Consider the following 22,507-nt stretch of genomic DNA (forward strand, 5'->3'; position numbering starts at 1 on the left):
CTAAATGACTTTGTTTCAGTTTTCACCAAAAAGTTTAGTAGGGATTGGACATCTAACATAGTGAACACCACTGAAAATGAGGTAAGGTCTGAGACTAAAATAAGGAAAGATGAAGTTAAAAATTACTGAAATGAGTTAGATGTCTTCAAGTCAGCAGGGCCTGATGAAATACATCCTAGAATACTCAAGGAGCTGACTGAGGAGATATTTGAGCCATTAGTGAGTATCTTTGAAAAGTCATGGAAGACGGGAGAGATTCCAGAAGACTGGAAAAGGGCAAATGTGGTGCCAATCTATAAAAAGGGGACTAAGGACAACCCAGGGAATTACAGACCACTCAGTTTAAGTTCAGCACCAGGAAAGATAATGGAACAAATAATCAAACAACCAATTTTCAAATACCTAGCAGATAATAAGATAAGTAGCAGACAGCATTGATTTGTCAAGAACAAATCATGTCAAACCAGCTTAATAGTTTTCTTTTACAGGGTAACAAACCTTGTGGATGGGGGTGAAGCAGTAGATGTGATATATCTTGATTTTAATAAAGCTTTTGATATGGTCTCATATGACCTTCTCATAAATAAAGTAGCAAAATACAGTCTAGGTCAGGGAAGGGCAAACTACGACCCATGAGCCGCATCCGTCCTGTCAGGCCTTTTAATCTGGCCTCCAAGATCCCACTAGGCAGCAGGATCAAGGGCTTGCCATGCTCCAGCTGGGTAGCGGGGTCAGGGGCTTGCCGCATAGATCCTACACATAGAGGCAGCCAGAGGTCTCTCTGCATGCTGCCCTGCCTCAAGTGCTTCCCCCCCCCCAGTTCCCATTGGCCAAGAACTGCAGCCAATGGGAGCTGCAGGGGGTGTGCCTGCAGACAGGGCAGCATGCAGAGCCACCTGGCTGGCACCATGCCTCCATGTAGGAGCCATGGGGGGTCATGCCACTGCTTCTGGGAGCTGCAGGAGTGGTGCCTGTGGATGGGGCAGCACACAGAATCCCCTGGCCACGCCTCTACGTAGGAGCTGGAGAAGGAGCTGCTTGAGGTAAGTGCAACCCAGAGCCTGCACCTTTGAGCCCCCCTGCCCCACCCCTTTGCCCCAGCCCTGATCCCCTCCTGCCCTGCAAACCCTTCAGTCCCAGCTTGGAGAACCCTCCTGCACCCCAAACTCCTCATTCCCAAGCCCCACCACAGATCCTGCACCCCAAGCCAGAGCTCTCACACCTCCCCCACACCCCAACTCCCTACCTCTGCCCAGAGCCCCCTCCCATCCTCCAACCCCCCCAGTCCCAGCCCGGAGCACTCTCCTGCACCCCAAGCCACTCATCTCCAGCCCCACCCCAGAGCCCACACTCCCAGCCGGAGCCCTCACCGCCTCCCACACCCCAACCTCCAATTTTGTGAGCATTCATGGCCTACCATACAATTTTTATACCCAGACATGGCCCTCGGGCCAAAAAGTTTGCCCATCCGTGGTCTAGAGGGAGCTACTATAACATGGTTGCATAACTGGTTGGAAAACCGTTCCCAGAGAGTAGTTATCAGTGGTTCACAGTCAACCTGGAAGGATATATCAAGTGAGGTCCCACAGGGATTTTTCCTGGGTCCTGTTCTGTTCAATATCTTCATAAATGATTTGGATAATGACAGAGAGTATACTTATAAAGTTTGTGAATGATACCAAGTTGGAAGGGGTTGCAAGTGCTTTGGAGGATATGATTAAAATTCAAAATGATCTGGACAAACTGGAGCAGTGGTCTGAAGTAAAAAGGATAAAATTCATTAAGGACAAACTGCAAAGTACTCCACTTAGGAAGATTCAGTCAGTTGCATGCATACAAAATGGGAAATGGCTGCCTAGAAAGGAGTGCTGCGGAAAGGAATCTGCGGGTCATAGTGGATCACAAGCTAAATATGAGTCAACAGCAGGAGTGAAAGTAACTTACAGGACTTACTGGTACTGCTGGAGTCCTGAAGGGGGCGTGGCCTCATCCAGAAGGTGTGTGGCCTCAAGATTTAAAGGCCCTGGGACACCAGCTGTGTCTGGGAGACTCAGGGCCTTTAAATCAACGGGAGCCTCCCAGCTGCAGAGGTAGCTGGGAGGCCCCCAGAGCTCAGGGGCAAATTAAAGTGCCCTGGGCTCCGGCTGCTGTGGGGAACCCTGAGCTTTGCAGGGCTGGGGCAGGTATTTAAAGGGCCAAGAACTCCTGCTGCTGAGGGGAGCTCCAAGCCCTTTAAATCCTGGCCCCAGCCCGGCCACTGGAGCCGCGGCCGGGATTCAAAAGACTCTGGGCTGCCTGCAGCGGCGGGGAGCTCTGAGCCCTTTAAATCTCAGCTGCAGTGGGGGGGTTAAAGGGCTCTGGGCTGACCGCAGCCGCGGCAGCCCAGAGCCCTTTAAATCTAGCCCCAGCCCAGCCGCTAGAGCTGCGGGTGCAGGGTCTACAGGGCTCTGGGATGATCGCAGATGCAGCAGCCCAGAGCTCTTTAAATTTGGCCTCAGCCCAGCCGCCGGAGCCGGGGGTGGGGGGTTTAAAAGGGCTGTGGGCTGACTGCCACTGCGGCAGCCCAGAGCCCTTTAAATCCGGCCCCAGCCCAGCCACTGGAGCCGCAGGCAGGGGGTTTAAAGGGCTGTGGGCTGCCAGCTGCGGCGAGGAGCCCAGAGCCCTTTAAATCCCTGCAGCAAAAGGCGGTGCAGTCCGGCACGGCGTAATGGCTCTTGCTAGTACACTGTACCGACTTGTACCAGCTTACTTTCACCTCTGGTCAACAGTGTAGTTTTGCCAAAGGATGTTTTGGGACTCTCAGAGGATGTGTATTGTGAACTCTCACCTTTATGCAAGGGGGGAGGTGTAACTAATGACAACCAAGCAGCAGGACAATTTTAATACTTCAGGTGGCATATGTAATTATGTTTATTAAAGTTACCTAATGCTTTGCAGGTATTTTCCAGATTATTCAGCAGCTCACCAATTTGCCAAACTAGCCTTTGGTGCCAAAATGACTGTGCATGGTGTCCGCTTCAGGTTAGTTGTTTTTTTTTCAAGTTTGATAAAAAAAAATAGCACAGCCTTTTAAAATGAGGTTATTGTGAACAAAAGGCAGCTTGTCAATATTAGAAAGAGTTTTTTATACAGTCAACAATGGTAGTAGCTCCATGGTTTAGAATAGGCACTCACAACCAAGATCGAAAGTGGTGATCGTTGGTCCTCTAAACACAAACAGGGAAATGCACAAGGGACCAGAACTGTCTGCATGGGCAACCTTTTTACAGGCATTTTGAAACCCATTAGTGCTTGATTCTGCAATCTAAACAAATGTCTTTTAACATATTTTTGCATGTCATATGCCTATTGTACTTACCTGTCATTTTATTTCTTCCCAGCTTTTTGCCATTTTATACAAAACAAACTAAAAAAATAAATACTACACCCATGAGTGACTAAAAATCCCTTCACTTCTCAGTTACTGAGCTTTCAATCTGTTCCCTCCCAGGATGTCATCCTTTCACTATTTCGTCAGTCACCAATAACTCTTCCAGGCAAGGTAGATGAATTTCTGATCCAAAAAACACGCAGGAAACAATTAGTGTTTACAAATAAAAAAATGAAATAATTCAGGCCTTCTTATAATTCAAACACATCCACATCCATCTCGCCTTCAGAGTACCTTTAAAATGTGTGTGTGGTAGAGAAGGGCAGTTAACTTGTGAACTGAACTACTTTGAGGGGGTCTACCCTAGGATTTTACATCAGTACAGTAGGGGTATGAAAGAGTCATAGCTGTGCCAAGCTAACCCACAGTGTAAACCAGTGCTAGGTCGGCAGAAGAATTCTTCCAGCAACCAAGCTACCACTTCTTGGGGAGGGGGATTAACTACAACAAAGGGAGAATCCCTCCCATTGGACACTTCTACACTGAAGTGCTAAAGCAACACAGCTGCATCACTGTAGCATTTTAAGTGTAGACAGGCCCTGAGTTGCAGCAATCATTGAGAGAATAACTGGGAACCTTGTTACAACTACCAGCCCTGGAAATTTACTCAGGTCCCTGGGTTCTTTCCTGTTCAAACATTACTATTGATGGAACAACAGCAGAGAAAATTCCACCTTCAGTTACAACAATTACAACCACATTGTCTTAAATTTAACTCTTGTTGTCCTCTCAAGAGTGGGGCTTTAAATTACCAGAGGGAGAGAGCAGTGGTTCTTTGGGAGTGTTGCCTCTGTGGTTTCACACTTGGAGGATGCATTGCCAGGTACCAGAGTTTCAGAATCTTCTGGAAAGCAGAGCCCAGAAAGAACAAACCAGTACCTTCTTGAGGCAATGATCATTCAAAGCCCACATTATAACAGACATATGGCCTTAACTCCTCAGCTCCTTCTGCTAAATCTAAGATTCTTGAGAGGAGAACTCTGAGGAAGAGCTTATATGGTATTCAGGGACCCCAAAAAGACATTGGATTGCATGTGTTTGAGGGTCCCCTTAGATTTTGGAGAGTTTACATGATTTGTCAGCTGGGATGCAAAAGTTTCATATCCTTTAATTGAGGCCTTGTCCACACTCAGAATTAGCCTTAAGTCTGGTCATCGGTAGCTACTACAGCTCAGAGAGAGAGCAGAAATTTGTACTGATGGAGTTTACCCTGGTTTCCAGCAGAAGCAAGATCCACAAATGCAATTCATGATTTTCCTTGTGTATGCAAGGGGTTTAGACTAGTACAACTACACCAATGATTAAGATATGGGCTAATTCTGAGGCCTGTCCAGACTTTCCCCTTACTCTTGACTACCTATTGGTCTACCATCTCCTAAATGAACTTTCAGTCTTTTGTATCCTAACCGAAGGGGTCAGGTTGTTGACAAACTCCAGTACCTAATAAACAATCAGAATAATAGAAGTCTGTGTTAAGCAGGTGTTTAAAAGTTTTGAACAGTCTGAGAAAAAGCCCTTCTTCCCTCAATTGCTCAGCTTTAGATTCCTGTCTTGCAAATACTGCATGGGAGTAACTTTATGCCCACGAGTAATACCTCTGAGTTCAATGGGACTACTTGTATTTATAGTTACTCATGTAAACATATGATTGCAGGATTGGTTGCTAAAGGCTTGTCTGTGGTAGGAATTTATCCCAGTCAAAGCCATCAGTGTCAAATCCCAGTCTATGCCAAACAAGCACAACATCATGCTGCCTACAAAGGGCCTTTATAAAATCACAGAGAAGCAAAGGACAAAAGGCCCATTTCCCCTGTTGGGGTCATCTTTAGGGGAAAATTCAATTACTGAGAGCATAACTGAGTTTAAATCTCTGTTACGTACAGAGCTATTTTATGGCTAGGTTTCATTATGTTGTGGGTGGTTTTGTATGTCTGATGGATTGGATGGTTTTCTTAGGTGCTATGGCCTTCTTAACATGTAGTACTCCTACAAGTTCTACTAACTTACCTGAAAAAATCAGTATATACACTTTTTCAGGGCATGCCCAACCTATTGCAACACCGAGCGCTTAAAGACTGCTTGTAAATTATATTCCGATGAGGTTTATTTGAGACTAGAATAAAGCTAGTAATTTAATTTTAGAAGTAGTAAAAGAACATATCCATTCAGTAATTAAGTTTTAGTAACTCAGTTGTTTAGCATTGATTTTATGTACAGTAATAAAGTTATTTGCAATTTATTTAGCAATTGTCATGGCATTTGCTGCCTTGGGTTAGGGGGATGATGGTGGAGCTACAGTACTCACACTTGGCCTAAATTAGTACCTTTTACTTATCTGACCTCAGGAGCTAGGCAAAGTTACTTTTTATTGTATTCCGTATTTCAGATTATAGGCACAGAGAAGGCTGCCGACTTTCCCCAAAATGAGATTGTAATAAAAAGCTCATAAACTAAGGTCAGAAGGGACCATCATAATCATCTAGTCTGACCTCCTGCAAATTACAGGCCACAGAATCACACCCACCCACTCCTGTAGTAGACCTCTGCTGAGTTACTGAAGTCCTCAAATCATGGTTTAATGACTTCACCATTTACACTAACTAAACCTGCAAGAGACCCATGCCCCATTCTGTAGAGGAAGACAAAAAACTCCCAGTGTCTCTACCAATCTGACCTGGGGAAAAAATTCCTTTGCAACGCCAGATATGGTGATGTAGCGGGGTGGTTACCCTATTCCTGGCCTAAAGGACTTAAAACAGCCCTGGGAGAGGGTTGTGGCAGGGAAATCAGCTACTAGGCTTATTGAGGGAGAAGCAGCAGCTGGGCCATGCCCCAGTCAGGCCTCAGCTGACCTTATATAAGAGGCTGGGAGCAGGGCCGGATTAACTTTTTGTAGGTCTGGCACCAAACATATTTGTGGGCCCCCATTGGAGAAATAGGGCATATGATAGGGAGCGGTCAGCAGAGTGAGGGGCCAGTTGGGGGCAAGTCATGATCCAAAATATTCCCAGGTGGCCATTATGTTCCTCACTTGCTGGTTACCCAACTTGAGACTCTTGGGTATGATTTCTCAAAGTGCTGAGCACTCAACTCCAGCTGAGTTCAGTGGGAGCTCTGTTCTCAACACACATAAAATGGTAAGTACTGTGGGGAAAAAAAACAAGCTATAGACTTCTCAAATTAGTCATCCTATACAGATGTAACCTTTCTGCCGGGCCAAATTGATAGCAGCAAGGGCTGGGTTCAATACATGGGGTCCCTTCCCTACAACGTAATGCAAAATCAGCTTGAGCCCCCACCTAGTCACCTGGGAAAATTTTACACATGCACCCCTGGGCGCCTCGAAGAGGCAATACTTCCCCTCTCACAAGCACAGAGTCTCAGTGTAGCAGAAAATGTTTAATAACATGAGATAAACAACATAGCATTAAATTTGGAAAACACCTCAACTAGAGTTCATAGACGAAACCATGAGCAAAGACCGACCCCAGGAAATTGGGCCGTGTCATTTTCCCTGGGCTCTTGAGTCCAGCAACCCCAAAAATCACCCCAAGACTCCAAAGTCCAATACCCCAAATGTCCCTAGAGTCCAGCAACCCAAAGATCACCCACAGTCCCAAAAGTCCCGCAACCCAAAAGTCTCTGTCCAGGATCAGTTCAGCCCCAGAGTTCAAGAGTCTATCTGCAGGGTTTTTCCCCACCCAGCCTGGGTAGAAAGGGACCAATTGCCCTGCCTCTCCGTGGGGTTCTGCTTCCGCCATCCCCACAAATTGCTTAGCTCAGCTCAGCTCCGCTCCACTCTGCCAGCTGCTCTGCTCCACCAGCCGTCCCGTGATCCACTCCAGCCATCCCCACAAACTGCTCAGTCCACTCACTCTGTGAGCCACTCCAAACATCCCACAAACTGCTCTGCTCTGCCAGCCATCCTGTGATCCACTTCAGCCATTCCCACAAACTGCTCGGCTCTACTCACTCCATGGGCACTCCAACTGTCCCCACAAACTGCTCTGCTCCGCAATATAGCTTCAGGCTCCCCCACTAGTTAGTACAGCACTCAGTGCTCTTAGCTTAGTAACTTTAGCTTTTTAATGATTTCAGCTCATAGTAGAGGAGTCCTAGCGCTGGTGCACCATCATCCCAAAGTGAGTTCAGCTCAGTAACCTGTAACTAGATTCTTAAGGGAATCAAAAATCAGCTCTGATATTCAACAGTGGGGAGAGAAGAAGGTGCAATTGGTGCTTCTAGCTCACACAAACCACCCACACCCCCAAGTACAGATACCTGTCCCCAACCTCTCTTCATTCACTGGGTTCTGGCACCCTTGTCTAGCGAGTGCTACTTCACTGATGGTGAGATCCTCTGTCATAAAGCAGTTTCATAGTTCTTCGTTCACATATTCAGGGCAATAACACTTTATTCCTCCTGCCCCAATAACAAAGAAATTGGGGATCCCACAGCTCTCAAAGTAACCATTTTAGGCTGCCGTGGGCTATGCTAGGCGAGCGGGTGTGCCTATGCAAACACGATCAGCCTTGGAAATTCTTTTCCACACCTGCCATAATTCACCACCAGATGTCAGGGTAGAGCTCATCCTGACTGCTTACACAGACATCTTTAACAATTGTCTTTAATCTCTGTGCTTTAGCTGCCCATATTTAAAGTGGGGACTATAATATCATTTCACCTCACGGGGGTGCTGTGAAGATAAATTTGTTAATGTTTGTGAGGAACTATGGGTGTATGTCTCCCAGCTAGTGCACTTTCACAGAGTGGGAGCAGCAGAAGGGGCTAGACACCCTGAAAACAATCCTGTTTGCAGGGGCGGCTCTAGCTTTTTTGCCTCCCCAAGCACAGCAGGCAGGCTGCCTTCGATGGCTTGCCTGCGAGAGGTCTGCCAGTCCAGCAGTTTCACCACCAAATTGCAGTCAAATCCTTAGGACCGATGGACCTCCCGCAGGCACAGTGCCAAAGGCTGTCTGACTGCTACCCTCGCAGGGACTGGCAGGGCGCCCCCTGCAGCTTGCCACCCCAAGCAAGTGCTTGGAGCACTGGTGCCTGGAGCCGCCACAGCCTGTTTGACACCAAAGGTACCTACTTGTGGCAGCTAGTCCCTCTCACTACTCATGCTGCCGTGGCTACATTTCTATTTTTTGGATGCTGGCTCAGTCAGACCTAATAAGGGTATGTCTACTCGAACTGCAAATTATACCTCCAGCTACAGTATAGATTTACCTTATTATATCACAAGCACATCATAAAAATGCCCATGAGAAATTAATAATATTCAGAGCAGGGTTTGGATGGTGTACAGAAATGCACTGAAAGATGATAAAAATAAATAGCTTACCCATTCAGTGAGCACCATCAATTCTTTGCACTGAATGAGGCAGGGGTGATGTGGAAAAAATCATATGTGATCATCTAAATAAAGACTGTATCATAATGCATACTCAAAAGAGGGCTGAATTAAGCTTTCACAGGCAATTCCTAAATTTTGAGTGTTTGATTTTAAGAGATCATTAAGGTGCAACATAGCTTTCTTTAATGCAATTTCCTAGGTTTTTAAAAATCTTTGAAACTAGAATTCCATCATGTGGAATCATATTGAGCTCCCTTCGTAGGTTATCAGCAGGGTTGGGCTTTTTAAAGTCATAGCACAGACAACTGCTACTTGAGCTAACAGAATAACCAGTAGCAGTAGTAGGCTGTTATCCTTTATGTAGACCAGCCACTAGTGGGTAATGAGACACTTTGCCATTGGATTTCAAAGCTATTTGCTAGACAGCAAAGGATTGTTGAGATTCAGGAATGTGTTCAAGTCCAGTTTCTGTTTACAGACCCTTCTGTCCCATCCCTCACAATCAACTCTCCCTGTCCCCAATTCCTGCCCGTTACCTCCTTTGCTGCAGTTCCCCTTGGCTCTGCAAGTCCCCACACCACACTTCCTCTTTTCTCCTGACCTCTCCACAGCTCCTGCTCCTCTCACTTCTCCTGCCTTTCTCCCTCCTTTTTTCATATCTATCTCCCCTATCTGCTGCCTCCCTGTGCTCCCATCCCTGTCCTCTTATTGTCTCCTGCTCCTAACCCTCTCCCCAGCTTATATCCCCTCTTCCTCAATTTCTCATCCCTTTGCACTGAAGTGAAGCATGCTGGGTGGGCACCAGCAACAGCAGCATTGAGATCACCGGACAGACAGTCTCCCTGCTCTCAGTTCTGGTGCCTCGTGCCATAGGCTACACTACGCTGCATGCCTTTTGTGGTGGCATATTCAGTGAAAAGCAGGCTGCATCCACACTGTGGTGTGTGGCCACATGTGCCAATCAAAGGAGCTGGCAGGGTGGAGGCAGCAGGGAAAGAATCAGCAGTAGGGAGCTGCCAGGGCTTTTCCCCACTGCCTCTCCACTGACAAAGTCTTTCCCTGCTGCTGGAGTCACCCTGTGAAACAGAGAGGCTCCAGCAACAGGGAGCTGCCAGTGCCTTTCTCTGTTGCCTTCCCACTGCCAGAGTCTATTCCTGCTGATGGAGCCATTCCCTGAGACAAGGAAACAGAGGCAGCATGGCAGCAGGACACTACACTGCTAAAAACAGCAGTAGATAGGGGATGCATTGATTGGGCGAGTAGGGTTCATAGCCACAGGATTTAGGCATGTCCTTACTCTGTGACTAACTACACTGCTATTTATACCCATGCTAGCGGGGCATGCAGTGTATGTTCTCTGCACCCTGCCATAAGAAGGGTGCAGTGTAGACATACCTAGAGTGCCCTCTGGGAAGCTAGGAGGAATAACTGCAGGGAAAGTGAGCTCAGCCCCTGCAGCCTTGGGTTGGAGCATGCTCAGCCACTCTGTGGGGATGGCACAAGTGCAGTCTGATCCTCACATAGGGGCAGGGCCGGCGCTACCATTTAGGCAGCCTAGGCAATCGCCTAGGGCACCAGAATTATTGAGGGGGTGGCATTTTGCCGGGGGGGCGGCAGGCAGCTCCGGTTGACCTGCCACAGTCGTGCCTGCGGAGGATCCGTTGGTCCGCAGCTCCAGTGGAGCTGCTGCAGTCATGCCTGCAGATGGTGGGCAGCTCCCGCTGCTCCGGTGGACCTCCCACAGGCATGCCTGCGGCAGCTCCACCAGAGCCGCAGGATCTGCACGGGGGCGCCAAAATGGCCGTGCTTCTAGGGCGCGAGAAACCCTGGCACCAGTCCTGCATAGGGGAAGGGGAAGGGAAGGAACATGCCCAGTACAGATAGAATCTCCTGAGATGTTGGCTGCCAAACTAACAAATTGCTACTGAGTTTGTGCAAACTGCCATTATTTACCCACTCATTTGGGTGAATTTTCACAGGGATGGTGAAAGGCACATCCCTAATACATCTCCTGGGCCTCCTCCCTGCTCCAAAGAACACAGATATTAGAGCTTCTCCTCAAAAAATGATCATCAGAGTTTTTCTAATATGGGCAAAATAAGATTTTTCTTTAACCTCATTTTCAGAAACAAATGAACTGCTCTATCTGAAACTTTTCAAAAGATTACAGCCCTAGAAGACATCTGGCATAGAACGTTTCAGCCCAAACATTTTAAGTCTGGCAATGTTATAAATTACTGAAAACAGGATTGTATCCTGGGAAGCAGGGGCGGCTCCAGGCACTAGCACACCAAGCACATGCTTGGGGTGACAAGCCTGCGGAGGGTCTGCTGGTCCCACGGCTTCAGCGGACCTCCCGCAAGCTGCCGCTGAATTCGTGGGACCGGGGACCTCCCGCAGGCAAGCCACCGAAGGCAGCCTGCCTGCCGTGCTTGGGGCAGCAAAATGCCTACAGCCGCCCCTGCTGGGAAGTGTTGGGCAATCTTAACTATAAGTGTCTCCATCTGCACCGCCTATAATTAAAGAGTGCACAAGGAAGTTAAGCTCTGTAATATTATGTCAGCCTTTTTACTTGAGTCATTGCCAAGAGTTATGAGAAATTTAAGGTTTTATGAGGTGGGTGACACATCTATCATATCCATTGAGCTTCACAGATGACTATGTAGCAAATATAGTTAGGAGTTACAGCAGTTGCAAGATTTAGTTTCTCTGATTATTTGCTGACATATTGCAAAATACAGCAAGTTATGCTGAGAGATGCTGTTTTTCATTAAAATAAATGTCCAGTAAGCAGTTTAACTAGGTGTGGTAAATGATTTGACTATTCTGCAAGTCAATTATAATTTAATGGTTCATGTTATGGCAACAGGTGCTAATGCCATGCATATTATAAGTGATCGGTATATGAGCACTCAGAATGAAATTCTCCATGGCAAGAGTTAAAGGAAACTCAATGCATTAATTTCACCCAGACACTTGTTAAAAGGGATTGCGTGGGTTAAATTTCTGTCCTTTGTCTAAGTGGGCAGTTAAACCTGTTTTATGAGTTTGTCTACCAGGTGCATTAGTCCACATCAGAGGGGTGTAAATGTTAGTCCTCACAAGCACATAGTGCACAAACTGGCCAGTATGGACCCTGCTGGTGCACATCAGAAATTCCCTAGAACGCATGAATGTAGTCCTGCTTTTAGTTCATAGTTCATAGATAATTAAGGTTAGAAGGGACCTCAAGAGATCATCTAGTCCAACTCCCTGCTCAAAACAGGACCAATCCCCCAAACAGCCTCCTCAAGGATTGAACTCACAACCCTGGGTTTAGGAGGCCAATGCTCAAACCACTGAGCTAGTGCATACTAGCGAGGGCCACACAAGCCAGTTAGTATGCAACATGCTAGTGCACACTAGAATTTACACCTCACTGGGATAGACTAAAGATTGTGTAGACAAGCCCTAAGGTTCATTTGTGTTTCAGAGCAGATGCACAAAAGGAGAATAAACTCCCAGGCTCACCTTACCAGACCATATGCTCCGAGATAAAGAGTTTTACATTGGAGGTTACCAAGGTGAAAAACTCAGGGGCCAAAGCTAGAAAAGTACAGTGTGGTAAACAGGAAAGTCCAAGGCTTAGTCTACATTAAGACTTAGAGGTGGGATGTTAGCACGTGTGATGCCAACATTTGCTAACATCCCATTTTAAAATCCTAGTCTATACAAGGCCCAAGAGAAACCAGGATCAAGAAAGAAGCGTCTTGGAGACTGGACAGTGGTGTCTTAACTGAGGTTTCTGCAAGAAGGAACTGCCTTTGTGGTGTCTTGACCACTTCTGTTCCAGGGCTATATTTGTAAAGAAGTCAGTTACGCTACAAGAGATCTTTGTTCTGCATCACCAATTTTGTCTCCACCAAAGAAAAGCTGACCTGCAAGACCTCAATCTGCTAGCGTTCAGCAAAAGGGCAACAGTACTACATGGCCAACATTTTTTTGCAAATAGTACATTTTCAGAAAAATGCATTTTGTGGGGCACCAAAAATTATTCACAAAGTAGGGTCAAATTCAACAAATAGTTTTGGCTAAAAAAAAATGAAAACAAAAACTTTGAAATGTAGATGAAAATTGACATTCAAAACATTTCATTTGACCCAAATGATTTTTCCCCCCAGTTTTTCAATTCATTGGGTAAAACAAAAACAAAATCAGTTTTGGTTAAAAACTTACCATTTTTTTGCCAGTTTAGCCACTAAATTGAAAAAAATTAATTATTCACTCAATTCTACTATATGAGTACATAATATTCATTATGTTCTTAAGTGTGTTCAGGATCAGGACCTTAAAAAACTAAATTTCTTATTATTTTTAAATTAATAATTTTAGTATTGTTTTTCCTTAGTAACCAAATCTTGTATTATCTTTATTTACAAGAAACTTCTACTTAATTATTTTTTTGCCATGTATTACTAACATTACTACAAGAGAGACAAGGTGAGCGAGGTAATACCTTTTATTGGCCCAGCTTCTGTTAGTAAGAGACAAGTTTTTGAGCTTACCAACTCACCAACAAAATTTGATCCAATAAAAGATTTTTTACCTCACCCACCTTGTCACCCTGTCTGGGACCAACACGGCTACTCCAACACTGCATACAACATTGCTACAAATTACTTATACAATTGAAATGTTATATTGCCACTCTTCGGAAGTTACAGTATTAATTATTTTAGTTTATTTCTTTGCATGTGTGTATAAGCTATGGCTGCATATATGTCCAAGTCAGATATGGTTTAAGCCACACATATGCACTGTGGGAATTGGAATTAATGATATTATGCTTCAGACTTCTGTCCTCTACCACGAGAAAGAAAAATTTAGGATTTATATTCTCTTTGTCTTGTTTAAATTAGCCACTAGAGGGCAAGACAATAACTAACCAAGACAAGAGTCCTGCAAACAGAGGCAAGTAATGCCAAAATAAGTTTTGTAGCTCTACTGAGTTTCTTTTTAAATGTGGCAATAATTCCTGTTGGCCAACAATAGTAACTATACACCGTGTTTGCCATTTATACACTTCAAAGCACTTAAATGTTATTCAAGCCTCACCAGACCAGTGTGAGACATACCCTACGCTTATAATGCGGAGCTATATTTTTATATTGTTTCTGTCTAAGGAATATTGTTTTGGAGTCCTTTGATATAGGTTAGCTACAGTCCCTTTAAATCTAAAGCACTATAGTAATACAGACTGGGCATGGATGAGGAGGTCAGAAATGTTGAGTTCAGACAGCTAGTATGCATGACACAGGCTTGTCCCCAGCACTATGATATTTGAAATTCCCCTCCTAGCTTGTGACTCTTGGGCAGATTCTGCATCTAGAAGGAAAATTACAGTAGTTACAATTTGCAATAAAGGGTTGTTTGCAAGGAAGACAAAGGTTTCCCTTTAAAAGTTATTGCACACCATGCTCTAGTGGAATCAAGTGCAACAGAAGCAAAAAGTCAAAACTGACTGAAGAAATAAATTAGTAGAAGATGAAGTGACAGTCACAGATAATAGAGAAGAGAAACAACTCAAGGGAGGAAGAAAAGACCCAGTCCTGCTCCTAGTGAAATCAACAGCAAAATTCACTTCCATTCCAAATCAAGCACAACAGGCAAAAATGGAAGGGAAGAGATGAAAACACAGAACAGAGAAGGTATAGGTGGAAGGAAGAAAAATGGAAAAACCCATTCTGAGAGCTATTTCTAACCTCTTATCAATATAGGTGAGAAATGTCAACTCCATAACAGAAAATTCAGGTGGCATCAAGCGATTTAGAAGCAATAGGTAATGACTTATTAAGGAACTAAAACTGGGTGGGAAGAAAATACCAGACAAATTGGAAGAACAGAAGGAAGGATGATAACAATGTTTGCATTAGAATTCTTCAATATTTAATCAGTGTAACAGATTGCTTATGAGATGCTCATCTCAATATGGGATTCAAAATCTGTAGCAATCTCAGACTTTTCTTGACATTTCTTCCTCTCTTTCTGCCATGTAATCTGAATTAGTGACTGTACTTGTGACTGGCTGCCCACAGTGCAGTGGCTGTGCAACTGGATACCATTATGTATTTGGCAGCCTCAATACCTTATTTCCCATCATGCTTGCCCTATATGCAGTAGGGCTGTGCTGGCCAGTCCTGCTCTTAAAGGGACAGTATGTCCTGTGACAGAAAGCATTACCAACCAGGCTATGCTGGTGGAAAATGGTGGGCTTTTATCTTCCATATATCTTGCTGTTAGGAAGTGTGTGGATTTGCTACTGCTTTTCCCATGTATTTTGCTCAGGAACCATGTCAGGGCAGGTGGCCGTTCCTCACAGCCGGAGGCTGTGCAATGCCAGGCTTTACAGATCTCTCAGGTGTGCTGAGGGGTCAGGCCTCACCCCTTTACCCACTCAGCCTCTGGCAGGAACCCTGCAGCGCACAGGCTGGCAGCACATAAGAGGCACTGTGTAGGGCTGCTGTGCCTTTGGCTCTTACACAGCATCTGCAATAGGAAGGATCCACATGGGCAGGGTTTGGGGGATTTTCCCCAAAAAGCTATACACGGCATGCAAGGCCTAGCCACATGTACACACTGCGGCTCTGGGGGGTCGGCGGGGTTGGTGGCTTCCGAACACAGAACACAGTGAGCGCCCTGTCCATGGGATAATCTGTCCGCTCCCCCATTAGGTGGGGTCTGGTCTCTCCAGAAGCAGCTAGAAGGGCTGCTGGAAGGGCTTGAACTCAGCTCCAAGCCTTATTCTGAGCCAGAGGGACCCCGCACCTGGGATGGAGAATGAGGCTGGCTCATTTAAGCCTCTTGCCATGTGCAGCGGTAATGGCACCTCCACTGATCCTGCCCTCCACTCACAGAGCTGGGTTGGGGAGGCTTGGGAGGGCTGTTCCTGGCAGCAGTCCCTCCTCCTACCGGAGGCAACATCTCCTTGGCCTGCATGAGATGAATGGGAGTCTCAGCTGGGTTCCCTCTGGACAGTGCCCATTCCACCCAGTGCTAACCAGCCCCTTGACCAGGACAAACAAAGGGGGATCAGGTCACCAAGCCAGTTCTCCCCTCGCCTGTCACTTTGTGCCTGCAGTGCAGAAGGCTGCTGAGAAGTCAGGGCACCATCACCTGGGTGCTGGGCTAGGCACCACTCCCTGCAGGCCCCAGGCTCCCATACAGCACCTAGGGATGGAGTGGTGTATAAGGTGTCAAGTCTGGCTCTCTCTGTCCAGTGAGAGCTGCTGCAGCTCAGCCTGTGGTGTCTCTGCAGGACTCAGTGATGGCCCAGTGCCCAGGAGCAGCAGCATTGGCGGTGTCGGACGAAATGCTGGAAATCACGGCCCAGAGCCTGGTGCGCACCGAGGTGGCTGAGCACTACCAGGTCATCTGGGAGCTGGGCAGGGGCAAGTATGGCCATGTGGTGCTGGTGACACACAGGCAGAGAGGTAAGGAGCTGCCTTCACCCTGGACCTGCACCCCACCTCACCTCTGCTCTCTCCGACCCTCAGCTCCTCTCTCCTACTGCTCTAGGTCAGGCCAATGGTCCCATCTAACCTGGAATCTCTCCCTCTCACTGCTCCAGATCTGACCAAATGGGTCCATCTAGTCTGGTATCACCCACCCCCTGCTGCCCCAGGTCAGACCCTACCCACCCAGGGTGCAGCTGGCTGGGCCCACTCTCAGAATGGCCATTCCTCTTAACCAGCTCCTACACTGAACACCTGCCCGCAGGATCTGGCTGGAGATTCCCTGTAGCAGTGAGTTCCACGGTTCCATGCCCCATGGCTGCCCAATACCCTGCCTGTCTGGCCATGGTGTGAGCAGCTTTTCAAAGGGAGCCTAACCTCTCTCCCACATCCTCAGGGACCCCCCATGGCTCTCAAGCTGCTGCCCAAAGCTCACACCAAGCTGCACACCTTCCTGTATGAGTACTGCGTGGCGCTGTCCCTCACCACCCACCCTGCCATTATCAGCATGTTTGGCATTGCCATTGAGTCAAGCCAGCACTACGGCTTTCTCTACAAGCCAGCGCTGCACAGAGACCTCATCTCCATCATCAAACCACGAGTACATGCCAGGAAAGGGAATGAGATATGGGGCCTTCTCCTATAGGAGGCACTAGCACTCATCTGGCCAATCTGTGGGAGACTAGCTGTCTTAGAGGGTGTCGGGATGGTGCTTTCCCCATTAGGGGGCACCAGCTCTTATCCAGCCCCAGCTTGTGGGATTGGTTGGCTGAGGGGGACAGGGAATGGGCCAGGGGCAGAGAATGGGCATTGCCCCACTAGATGCACCATCTCCTCTCCAGCCCCAGGTTGTGGGGAATGACTATACCCAGAGAACCTCCATCTCCAACATTCTAAGTGCCAGAGTCTCCCCTGAATGCAAAGCTGGCTAGTGCACGTTCGGCTGGCAAGGCTGCCATGGTGCTGTGAGTTGCAACATCTCCTCTTTTTGTCACTGCCCAGGATGGGATCCCGGAGCCAGCTGCCAAGCAGTGCGCCAAGCAGCTGGTGAGTGCCCTGGAGTTCATCCACATCCGGGGGCTGGTGTATCGAGACGTCAAGCCCGAGAACGTGCTGCTCTTCGACCCTGAGTGCCTGCGCATCAAGCTGACCGACTTCTGGCTCACCCGGCCCAAGGGCACCCGGCTCAAGCTGGTGGCTGGGGTGATCCCCTACACCACTCCAGAGCTAAGCAACACCCCCAGTGCCCAGGGCCTGTCCATCGATGCCAGCCTGGATGCCTGGGCCTTTGGTGTGATGCACTTCTGCCTGCTGACCGGCTACTTCCCCTGGGAGCAAAGCCTGCCAACTGACCCCTTCTTTGAGGACTTCATGCTGTGGCAGGAGTCAGGCCTGGATGAGGACCTACCACACCATTGAAGGTGCCTGACGGCTGAGGCCACTCGCATGCTGCGGAGCCTGTTGGTCCTGGATCCTGCCCAGCGTAGCCCTGTCAGCGGGGCCCTGCACTACGTCGACTACCCCTGGAGAGTGGAGAACTGGCATGGTGAGGAGCAGGCTGTGGGGTCCTAGAGAACCTCCTTTGGGGGAGTGGAGGCCATTGCCCTGTGGGGCCTGTCTATAGGATGATCAGTATCCAAGGCCCTACAGCGTGCCTCCAGCAGGACAGGAATACATTGAAAGGGGCTGCCAAATAACAGCCATGGCAAGATATGTTCCAAAGCACTGAGCTCCAGCTCCTGCCAAATCCCACACAGGTGCCAGTTATCCCTGGGCACTGATTTCCCAGCAGACACCAATCCCCCTGGGTACAGATCCACCCTGGCTGCTGATTCCCCAATTGGTGCCACTTCCCCCCGCCCATGTGTTGATCCCCTCCAGGCACCAGTTCTCCCACAGGCACTGATTCAGCAATGGAAGCCAATCCCCACCCCCCAGTTACCACACCCCGACCCTGATAAAGGCAAGTCTCATTGCTGTGGGGAGCACATCCCTCTGGAGCAGTTTCTGTGCTCTGCAGCCACTCCATTATTACAGAAATAGAGATTTATTCATCAATAAATTCCCATCTGTGGCTCTTTTTCACTTGTAATAAAATCTCCAAGCAGAGGCCCGCATAGTGTGTGAGAACAGGTTACAATGGGCTCCCTCCCTGCCTTGGGCTCTGCCCAGGGTCCACCGCAGCGTGCCAGGGAATAGCTGGGAGACAGGTGCCGGGAAGCCAAGAGGCTGGAAGGAGGCAGCTAGAGGGTATGTTCCAGGTCTGGCAGGAAGCGAGTAGATGGGTATTGGGGGCGGAAAGGAGTTGGCGGGGGGCTGAGGGGCTAGAATGTGGTTGTCGTGGGATGGGTGCCAGGTCTTGCTGGAAGTGGGTAGCTGGGGACTTGGTGTTGGGAGGCTGCTGGGGATGTAGTTCTGTAGTGTCCTGTCTCCCGCTCTCTGTCTCTATTTAATAAGTGTCCAGCTCAGCTGCCAAGAGCCCTTGCAGCAGGGCTGGGAAACTGAGCAGAAAGGCAGCTAAAGCAGGGCCTTAAATAGCCCCATGCTGGCACATGTCTACCAGGCCTGGCTGTGGCTGCTCAGAGCATGAGCTGAGTCTGGGATTTCCAGCAGTGACCTACCAGCAAGAGTCAGTCACACACACAAAATTCTCTCACCCCTCCTCGGCCAGTTTGTTTCATTCTGTCTTAAATGGACCAAGGTCAGACTCCAGCAAGGAACTGAGTCTTTCAATTGTTTTTCTCCCTTCCTTGCATGTTTTGGGGGATCCAGAGAGCAGGATATATGCATATTACTGGTACTTTGTTAAGAGTGCAGGAATTCTAGCGCTTAATACTTTCCCTTTCACACAGGTATCAGAGAAAACATGGATTGCTGCTTTGAATGGCACTTTCCTTGTTCTGAGCAAGCACTGCAGGACAAGTCAACTGTCTCAGCAAACACATAGCAGGGTTCAGACTGCTCTAATCTTTCCTCCTACTGCCCTCTAGGGGCTTAGTTAGGAATTCTGGTCTTTCCATCCTTTAATTAGATACTACAACTTTATACATAGGGCACATGCCAACTCTTTTTCTGCAAGTTTTGGTAAATCCTCCTTTACTAGATGTGTATTTGAGTTTCTACTGAGAACCAGCAAGGAGCAGAAATAGTGGGCGTAGTACTTGGAATGCCTATACTAGTGCCTCTGAGTTTATTGTAAATGTAAATAGTGTACAATACATGCTAGGCAGTTTCCATACACTCAGAAGGATAGTCCCTGATACAAGGTGTTTATAACCCAAGGACAGAGGTTAGGGGAAGGAGAATGGCAACAGGAAATGTTTACACAATCTGCATATGCCAATATGATTCACTGTAAACAGAAGTGGTTCTTTAAGGTGGAATTAAAAGTGGCCAAGATACGTTGTGGATGAACTCATGGAGGTCATACTGTACACCGGGCATTATGTGGAAGAAGGCACGGAGGTTCTTGTGTGAGAAGCAGACAAATGAGAGGACCAAGCTGGGAAATTGGCAGAGCGACAGTGATGGGGACAATGTGAAGCTTGACAAGGGAGGACATGCAGGGAAGAGCAGAGTTGTGGTGAGCTTTTAAGATGGTGCCAGAACCTCAGATTTGCTGTGATGGCAGATGGGAAGCCAATGGAGGGATCTGAAGAGTGCAGTTACACAATGAAATCAAGGGGCAAGGAAGATGAGTTTACCTGCTGTATTTGATATGGATTGAGTGGGGGGCAAATGCATATGTTGGGGGGGGCAGAAAGCAGTAGTAAAGACGGGATACAATAAAGGCTTGAGTAAGAGATATGGTTGTGAAGATAGAAAGAAAACAGTAGAGTCTGGATACAGCCAAGATGGGTTTGGGAAAAGTGTCTCACATAGTATTCTACCATATATCTAAAAGGGTTTGGTTACCCTGGCAGTCATGATGACACGCTGAGGGAAAATTGGTAATAGTATCATTACAAAGCAACACCCTTCTGAAGTGAATGGGAAATATGCTAAACTGCTGACCATGTGACTGAACATAAGGCTTGACACCCCTCTTGAGCTCAGCAGACTTCCATAGAAATCATTTCAAAGAATTTTTAAAACTTGTATACCAATTCCACTATTATCTTGTGGATGCCCACAATATGGATGCCAGAAAGACACTCCACGCACCCACATTTTCCTGGGATATTCTTGCTTTCACATGTTGGCATCCCATGTGCCAACTGTTATATCCTTGGGGGCAACAGTTTTAGGAAGAAATCACTGGAGCTACAGAAAGCTGTAAACCTTGAAAGCAGTCACATATTGCCACACACTGAACTAGCCAAAAACCAGCCAAAACTGCCTGCGCTACCCTCTAATAACACTGCTCTACAGCCAAAATGCTTCTGAAATAAATGTAGTCCAACTTTACTAATTCTGGGTCAGTGAGAACGAAAATGATGCTTAAAATTGTTGATTGCCTCTAGCTTTCAAGATATGCTATTGGGTCAGTATGTACGACCCTTGACTTGGGAATGGCGGAGGATAAATGAGTTATAAAGGGAAAGGATCTCAATTTAAACCAGAAATGACTAAAATACATCTTTGACTGGATCTATGAATAAATCTATGACTGGGTTTGGACAGTACCTGCTTTTGAGGCAAAACAATGAATGATGCAATCTGAAGCTGGTATTGCATCATACATGATATGAATTGCATCATGTTATTCCTAGAAGTCATGGATGATGCAATCATAATGAAGCTTACATTGCTCTGCTGAACAAATTGCCCTATATCAGCTCTAGAAATCATACAATGTCATGCTCTCTTATTTGTCAGTGTTTGATTTTGCAAAGGGACACATTTCTGTTTAGCCAAAGTGAGCAGAGATGCCTCATACTTGTGTGAACAGTGCAGATAACTTCTACTATGTTTGTGGTGAAGTGACTTTTGCATCACAAAAGTGCAGTGTAACCACTATGGTTAAGAAAGCCTATCACCTTTATTTTGGCTGCAAACTTGGAGATCAGGACAAGAGGTGGGCCCCACACATACGCTGCAACACTTGTGCAACAAATCTTTGCCGGTGGTTGAACAAGAAAAGAAAATCTATGCCTTTTGCAGTGCCAATGATTTGGAGAGAGCCAACAGATCATACTAGCAATTGTTACTTCTGCATGGTGCCTCCAGTTGGGAAAGGTGTGTCAAAGAAGAAAAAGTGGACTGTGCATTATCCAAACATTCCATCAGCTATACGTCCAGTACCCCACGGAGAAGGACTGCCGGTTCCTGATGCACCAGAATCATTCTGACTTGAGTCAGATGAGGAAGAGGAAGAGGATGAAACTTCTGGTCCTGAACCATCAATGTCACAGGACCCACATTTTCTCCCATCCACCTCCTCTGAACCACACCTCATAACACAAGGTGAACTGAATGACCTTGTCAGGGATTTGGAACTACCCAAGAGTAAGGCAGAGCTGTTGGGCTCCAGACTACAGCAGTGGAATCTCCTGGCAGGCTTTCAGGGCAAATGGAGTCCATCAATGCTTGCAGACTATTGCTGGACAGTGACAAGAGATGCTCCATTTAATGAATACAAGAGACAAGCCAAGAAGCCCCGAGTAGACACTGAATAGGACTGAACTATGTACATAATAGTTTTTTGCCTTTTGTTTCATAATAAATTTTATTTATATAACCCTTTTGCTGATTTTTAAAGTGTTATATAAACAGGACAGGTGAAATATTATCATGTAAAGCAACCATAAACACATGAAAAGACCTAGGTTTACAATTTATGATTAAAACTCTATTATCTACACAATATACATAGACATAAAATGTAAAAACTTAAATATCTTAGAAACAGTAGCCAATCAGTTGTTTTAATTGTCAAATTTGAATTCAGCACATCAAAATACATAATAAATATCACATTTTATCTCTGAAGCAGACGACTTCTCAAAAATTGTAGACCAGTGTAATCTAACTCAGTTGCCATAGCAACAACAAGATTCTATTACCACAGCAACCAAATACACACCAGCAGCAGTTCTAGTGATCCCAAATGTAATTGTTATGGGGTATTAATGCTGTTGAATCTAAAGAAAAGTTTTCTAGGAGTAGTTTTGCACTGTACCTGGGATTTAAAAGACCAAGCTTGAATTGCTACGTGCTGCTCTTTGGTGGTGGCACTATGTCTGGCCAACAGCACCATTTGTTTTAAAGCAAACTTTTAATTATGGG

At 46.7% G+C, this 22,507-nt stretch overlaps 1 protein-coding gene across 1 annotated transcript; it reads left to right on the forward strand.

Annotated features, from left to right (window-relative positions):
* Nucleotides 1-16,089: 16,089 nt before the first annotated feature.
* LOC115644942 (serine/threonine-protein kinase SBK2-like) lies at nt 16,090-18,167 on the forward strand. Its single transcript, XM_030549376.1, is given in 3 exon segments — nt 16,090-16,261; nt 16,681-16,880; nt 17,282-18,167. Coding segments are annotated over 3 exon segments (939 nt in total). The 5' UTR covers nt 16,090-16,092; the 3' UTR covers nt 17,852-18,167.
* Nucleotides 18,168-22,507: the final 4,340 nt, after the last annotated feature.

Source organism: Gopherus evgoodei, chromosome 2 (assembly GCF_007399415.2).
Source record: "Gopherus evgoodei ecotype Sinaloan lineage chromosome 2, rGopEvg1_v1.p, whole genome shotgun sequence".
NCBI classification, from domain to species: Eukaryota; Metazoa; Chordata; order Testudines; family Testudinidae; genus Gopherus; species Gopherus evgoodei.